A 6799-nucleotide genomic window follows, 5' to 3' on the forward strand; every position below is an offset into this window, starting at 1 on the left:
ATGTTTAATATTAGGACATTTTTTCAGCTCAAGCTTGAGAAGGAGGCAAGTGAGAAACGGTGTCACCAACTTCAACAAGACCTCAACGAACTTCGAAGCAAGTATGAGAGCAATCTGAGCGAAACTCTTCGACTGCAGACTCCTAATGGAAAAGTTCGCCAAAGCAGCTCGAGATCCGAACGACGTCAGACTCTGTACAAACCGTCACCCGCCACATTGGCTAACTATGTGGAGGAGAGTGAAGTCGCTGAACGTCTTGACGAAGCTAACACGATGATCTGCAAATTGGAATCCGAGAAGCAGACGTTGCAAAGCAAGTGGGAGACCGCGACAGAGTCATTCGTTGAAGCTGAAAAACAGATCAAAGAGTTGGAAAGCTCAAAAAGCGTTCTGATTACAGAGTGAGAGAATTTTTAAAACTTTCTTATTTGATTTATTTTTTGAAAATTCAGAAAAGAGCAACTTTCGAAAGAGTTTGATGCTGTCAGAAGAGAAAACGAGGAAAACGTTGAAAAGATCAGCAAGAATCGTAAAGATCTGGACGGTTTACTACTCAAAATTGCTGAGTATGCCAAGGAAATCGAGAACCGCAAACAGGAAAAATTGACGATCGAGGAAAAACATGGAAAGGAGATGGATGGTATGGTTCTAGTTTTGAAAAATTCAAATTTCAATATTAACGATTTTCCAGAAATCACCAATCATCATAAATCAGTGAAAGAAGAACTTCAGAGCCAAATCAGGAACCTGTCTGCGAGCAATTCAAATTTTTCTGAGTCACAAAAAGAAGCTAACGAAAAAGAGGAGCTCCTGCAACAGCGGCTGCAATCACTTTCAGAAGAGAAGAGTGCCCTTCAGAAGGAATTGGCCAACAAGGCACAATTATTAGCTGATGCCAAGAACGATATCAAAGAATGTTCCAAGACTAGCTCTGAACTTCATAGTAAAATCGTCGAAAAGTCTGAGATGATATCTACACTCAAGAAGAAAGTTGAGGAGAACGATGCTGAACTCAAGATCAAAGCGGAATTGATCGTTTCTTTGGAACAGGACATTGCCAAGAAAGCCGAGTTGATCAAACAACAAGCAGCGAAGCTGGATGAAAATGTCACCGATAAACAGGACGAGATAACTGAGCTGAAAAACCTGAATGAGTTCTACTCGAAGCAACACGATGAAGATTCCCATGCAATCGCAAACATGATGAACACGAGGCAGGGCAAAGTCGGTGGTTTTACCAGAGGATTGTCATTAAATTTCCTTAATTTTCAGTTGTCCTACGTTGAGAAGATTCGTCTCGATAAGATGGAGCAAGAGAAGACAATCATCCAGCAGCGGGCCACAATTGCTCGACTCCGAGAAGCCAATAGACCAGTCCTTCGCAGTCGCAACCAGGAAGCAGCACCACAATGATCTCTAGGACATCAGCCAATCCTGTGAAATAATTTATTTTCTTTATTCATTTTATTATTATTATTATTTTCTAGTGCACATGCTGTGAATGAATGACTAACGAGTGCTTTCTATTTAAATAAACATAATTCGGGTTATTTTCTAAACAAATTTTATTAGTATCGAGACAATTTTACAGGAATACATATATCATACAAAAAACACAAAACAATCACTTTTTCTTCTTCTTATTCGTCTTCTTCTTCTTCTCAATTGCTGATGACTTCTTGGTTTTATTAGGCGTCTTAGTGCTATTATCCTTCTTTGGCTTCTGACTCGCTATGCGATTCTCCTCATAATGGCGTTCGAGAACTTGCTCAAATAACGTCTTCCTTTCACTCATGTACATTTTGTCCCAATTCGCAATGTCATCTTCGTCCAATGAGTACTCTGAAGCAGTATCTTCTGACATTCTGAAATCTAAAGCTAGTTTCTTTTTTTATTTGACCGCAGACCGAAAGAGATAGCGAGGGAAATGGACCAATGTTTCTTAATAAGAAATTTTTAAGCATAAAATAACCCGAATTATGTTTATTTAAATAGAAAGCACTCGTTAGTCATTCATTCACAGCATGTGCACTAGAAAATAATAATAATAATAAAATGAATAAAGAAAATAAATTATTTCACAGGATTGGCTGATGTCCTAGAGATCATTGTGGTGCTGCTTCCTGGTTGCGACTGCGAAGGACTGGTCTATTGGCTTCTCGGTGTCCCTTGGAGAGTCGATCAATTGTGGCCCGCTGCTGGATGATAGTCTTCTCTTGCTCCATCTTATCGAGACGAATCTTCTCAACGTAGGACAACTGAAAATTAAGGAAATTTAATGACAATCCTCTGGTAAAACCACCGACTTTGCCCTGCCTCGTGTTCATCATGTTTGCGATTGCATGGGAATCTTCATCGTGTTGCTTCGAGTAGAACTCATTCAGGTTTTTCAGCTCAGTTATCTCGTCCTGTTTATCTTGAATGGTACTCTCGTACTGCAGCATACTGTCACGCCTGATTTTCTCCTCCTGCTTCTTGAGAGCGGCTGTGCTCATCTGGGCAAACTGTCTGAAACAAAAGAGAAAATAAGAGAATAGCCGTGTAGCTTTCTTACTGCTCCATTTCCTCTACTTTCTTGTCAAACTCCTGTCGTTTTTGGATCAACTGCTTCTCAGCTTTCGTCCCTTGTTCCTTGAGCATATTTGATTGTAACTGCAACGTTTCCTTGTATTCTTTGATTTCAGCGTCTTTCTTTGCTTTTAGATTTTTTATGTCCCTTTGATGATCGTTGAACTCGGTTTGCAGTTTATCTTCGAGCGCCGCGTAACGTTTCTGCAAAAATTCACCCTTGACAAATCAGGATTGCTCTGTCACCCACCTTCCAGTTCTCTTCAATTTCGATCGCTTCCTCAATTCGTCTCTTCAAGGAATTTTGTTCTGACAGAGCGGTGACATTTTCATCCAGCTTCGCTGCTTGTTGTTTGATCAACTCGGCTTTCTTGGCAATGTCCTGTTCCAAAGAAACGATCAAATCCGCTTTGATCTTGAGTTCAGCATCGTTCTCCTCAACTTTCTTCTTGAGTGTAGATATCATCTCAGACTTTTCGACGATTTTACTATGAAGTTCAGAGCTAGTCTTGGAACATTCTTTGATATCGTTCTTGGCATCAGCTAATAATTGTGCCTTGTTGGCCAATTCCTTCTGAAGGGCACTCTTCTCTTCTGAAGTGATTGCAGCCGCTGTTGCAGGAGCTCCTCTTTTTCGTTAGCTTCTTTTTGTGACTCAGAAAAATTTGAATTGCTCGCAGACAGGTTCCTGATTTGGCTCTGAAGTTCTTCTTTCACTGATTTATGATGATTGGTGATTTCTGGAAAATCGTTAATATTGAAATTTGAATTTTTCAAAACTAGAACCATACCATCCATCTCCTTTCCATGTTTTTCCTCGATCGTCAATTTTTCCTGTTTGCGGTTCTCGATTTCCTTGGCATACTCAGCAATTTTGAGTAGTAAACCGTCCAGATCTTTACGATTCTTGCTGATCTTTTCAACGTTTTCCTCGTTTTCTCTTCTGACAGCATCAAACTCTTTCGAAAGTTGCTCTTTTCTGAATTTTCAAAAAATAAATCAAATAAGAAAGTTTTAAAAATTCTCTCACTCTGTAATCAGAACGCTTTTTGAGCTTTCCAACTCTTTGATCTGTTTTTCAGCTTCAACGAATGACTCTGTCGCGGTCTCCCACTTGCTTTGCAACGTCTGCTTCTCGGATTCCAATTTGCAGATCATCGTGTTAGCTTCGTCAAGACGTTCAGCGACTTCACTCTCCTCCACATAGTTAGCCAATGTGGCGGGTGACGGTTTGTACAGAGTCTGACGTCGTTCGGATCTCGAGCTGCTTTGGCGAACTTTTCCATTAGGAGTCTGCAGTCGAAGAGTTTCGCTCAGATTGCTCTCATACTTGCTTCGAAGTTCGTTGAGGTCTTGTTGAAGTTGGTGACACCGTTTCTCACTTGCCTCCTTCTCAAGCTTGAGCTGAAAAAATGTCCTAATATTAAACATTCGAAGGTGCATCAAGACACAAACCGTATACAGAGAAGAAGCACTTTTATCTGAAAGTGAAGAAATCAGCTTCTTATGCTCTTCAAGGGATTGTTCTGCGTCTCCGTTGAACAGATACTTCACACGAGCCAAATCGATTTGTGATTGTAGGTCGATTTTAGCCGCCTTCAACTCTTCGTTCTCCTTCGTTAGACGACGTTGCATCTCCTCCGAATCATCCAACCTCTTGCCGAACTCTTCCCGAACCTTTGCACGTGTTTCATCGACTTCCTGTCTCAACTCCTGGATCGCCTTCTTATAACTGTTCTCCTGGTCGCCAGTCATCACTTCGTTTCTGGTTGCAGCGTTCTTGATCAGTGCACAAGATTGAGCGAAATTCAATGTGGACGTGCTTTCTGCCAAGAACTCACGATCTGGGTGCATGTTGACAATTACAGCAGTTTTCGAGTTTCCTCCGAGCGAGTTCTTCAGGATGTGAGTCAGATGAGAATCACGATACGGAACGTAACTTCCAGCTGTTGGCTTTGAGAGGATACGAATACAGCGACCGAGGACTGTCAGCGATGAATTGATATTTGTCGCTTCCTTCAGGCGATCTCCAGTAGCTTTTGTATGAGACTGTCGTTCGGATCCTGCGAGATCAACAAGATTCAGTGTGGAGGATCTTTCTTTGACAAGGCCACCCGTGACTTCCTGCGTCTTGATTTTGATGATGAGAAGAGCATGAGATCTCGAAGACTCGTTGTTCATGGCTGTTGAACCTGTGCTTCTTGACACCCATCCTCTTTGAACGACGTGCATCAAGTCAAGCGAATTATCGACAGTCTCTGACTTGGCACCGTCCAGTTGGATTTCTTTTCCTAAGTCTCTCAATTGAACTTTGTTTTTGAGGTTGAGCAAATCGTAAATTTCCTCGTTGTACAGTTCCACAAATTCAACATTCACTGAGAATGTGAATTTTTGAAATTCTCGAGTTTTGGCATCAAGAAGCTCGAATAGGTATTCGATCGAACGCGGAATCAGTCCTTTGTGTTCTGGATCAGACCACGAGTTGGTCGGGCCGAGCATCGTATGAGTTTTGCCGGATCTAGAAATTAACGAATTTCATTTACAAAGCGGCCTTTGAATCTTACCCTGTCTGCCCATATGCAAAAACCGTGCCATTGAATCCATCGGCACTGTCTTCCACGATCTTCTTGGACACGCACGCGAAGACATCTTCTTGTGTTGCTGCACTGTTGAAGATTCGATGAAGCTCGTAGGTCTTTCGACCATTGTCCAAATCGACATTCACAGCCTTGTCCGTTGATACGAGCGGAGAAGTTCCGCTTCCATTTGCGGAAGGTCGAATCCGTCCATATGTTTTGATGAATTGAGACATAGCCTGGAAAAATAAGTGATTATGAAAAAAAGGTACGACACTTGAGCGCTTTTTTGCTTAAAAATGAATATTATGTGCGTAATCTGAAAACGGGAGCTAACATTTTTGAAGGCAATAAAAAATTCGAACAATATCTCAATGTGAAGTTCTAAGTCACATTTTTCTTCGAGAACGAGGAATATGAGGAAAATGTGAAGCAAAAATGGTATTAAGAAACAGAAAAATCCAGGGGACAATGAACCCATGGAAAAAAGAGAAAGGACGGTAACAAAAGAAGGTCATGGGAAAAAGGAAAAGCTGCTCGGAAAGTCGGTAACCCGGTAACAATGAAATCTAGAAACGAAGAGGATGCAGGAGTCACCAAACGGGTGTCATTTTCCAGCCAGGAATGATGATTTTAGGCCCAGAAAAAGCAAATTCAATGGTTCCCGCCGTTATTTTGGCGCAGTCACGACAGAGCACATTTCCATTAGATGCGGCAGAACGTTCAAATTATGAAAATTCCAGATTTTCCGGAACAGACTCAGAGATTCGACGGGAGAAAACTGGGAGAGATATCGGTTCGAACTGGGAGAGGTTTTGGGTCGAACAGATATGTCACTGTGTTCTCTCCAGCTTCTCTCCTGGTTCGAACGAGTGGCGGAGTGTCGTTTGCGCGCGCTTTTAGTGAAATTCAAATTTTCATCCCGTATTAAGCAATCAAATCAAATTAATTTTTATTGAACCGAATGAATAGAAACAACATAAGTATAAAATGTGAGCTAAATTCTTATTCCAGCTTCGGTATTGCGACATATTGCAGTAGTTAGAACTTCGAAATGAATCATGATATCCGAGACTCTTATGCGAACCTCCTTTAGTGCTCTCGTCTTTTTTCGCAGCTTGTAGCATTATAGCGACTGGAGCTCTGGAATGAGATACAGGTCAATAAGTCTTCGAAAATGGATGTACTCATACCGGTTTGTTAATGTACGTTTGTGTCCTCTATCGAAATAGCTTTTCATAGTTTACATGTTTGTAAATTTTCTCTTAATCATCATAGTCTTGGGGATGTAGATGAAATAGATATTCTTCATGAAATCCAAGACAATTTAACTGAATGAGCGGGATTCTTAACTGTGCGATCTTATTAATAAACTCACTTTAATCCTACTTTGTAAAATGATCGTTCTTAATAAATCGAGCTCTCTATCTTTCCTGACAACGTAAGGTTCCCAAGTTTTCCATGTTGATGCCGAGTGACGTTCTCCGAGAGATTTTGCACTAAACTGCAAACTTTCTCCGAATGTTTCTCGCAATATTTGGGAAATAATGACGAGAAAAGCGACTCCTGAGAAGTCCAATTGTATACTCTTCTGGAAACATTCTTAATGGGGTTATTCATGTAGGGAAAATATGTATTGAAATGCATTTCCGCGC

At 41.1% G+C, this 6799-nt stretch overlaps 3 protein-coding genes across 3 annotated transcripts in view; 1 reads left to right on the top strand and 2 right to left on the bottom strand.

Moving 5' to 3' along the window:
• CBG17681 overlaps nucleotides 1-1413 on the top strand; it is a gene marked incomplete at both ends in the record, with an annotated part of 2022 nt that extends 609 nt beyond the window's left edge. Inside the window, 4 exons of the mRNA XM_045235951.1 lie at nucleotides 28-401; nucleotides 453-640; nucleotides 692-1224; nucleotides 1273-1413. Of these exons, the coding sequence (XP_045096273.1) occupies nucleotides 28-401; nucleotides 453-640; nucleotides 692-1224; nucleotides 1273-1413 (1236 nt within the window). The remainder of the gene's footprint in view (nucleotides 1-27; nucleotides 402-452; nucleotides 641-691; nucleotides 1225-1272) is intronic.
• A 211-nt stretch (nucleotides 1414-1624) lies between these two features.
• CBG26454 lies at nucleotides 1625-1864 on the bottom strand (the record flags this gene model as incomplete). The annotated part of the gene is made up of 1 exon (XM_045235952.1): nucleotides 1625-1864. The coding sequence occupies one exon, from the start codon at nucleotides 1862-1864 to the stop codon at nucleotides 1625-1627; it is 240 nt and encodes a 79-aa protein (XP_045100030.1).
• Nucleotides 1865-2105: 241 nt separating this feature from the next.
• On the bottom strand, nucleotides 2106-5380 carry Cbr-klp-10 (the record flags this gene model as incomplete). The annotated part of the gene is made up of 7 exons (XM_045235953.1): nucleotides 2106-2258; nucleotides 2307-2508; nucleotides 2555-2772; nucleotides 2819-3162; nucleotides 3360-3547; nucleotides 3599-5086; nucleotides 5133-5380. The coding sequence occupies 7 exons, from the start codon at nucleotides 5378-5380 to the stop codon at nucleotides 2106-2108; spliced, it is 2841 nt and encodes a 946-aa protein (XP_045096274.1).
• Nucleotides 5381-6799: the final 1419 nt, after the last annotated feature.

Source organism: Caenorhabditis briggsae (assembly GCF_000004555.2).
Source record: "Caenorhabditis briggsae complete genome, chrIV, whole genome shotgun sequence".
Classification (NCBI taxonomy): Eukaryota; Metazoa; Nematoda; class Chromadorea; order Rhabditida; family Rhabditidae; genus Caenorhabditis; species Caenorhabditis briggsae.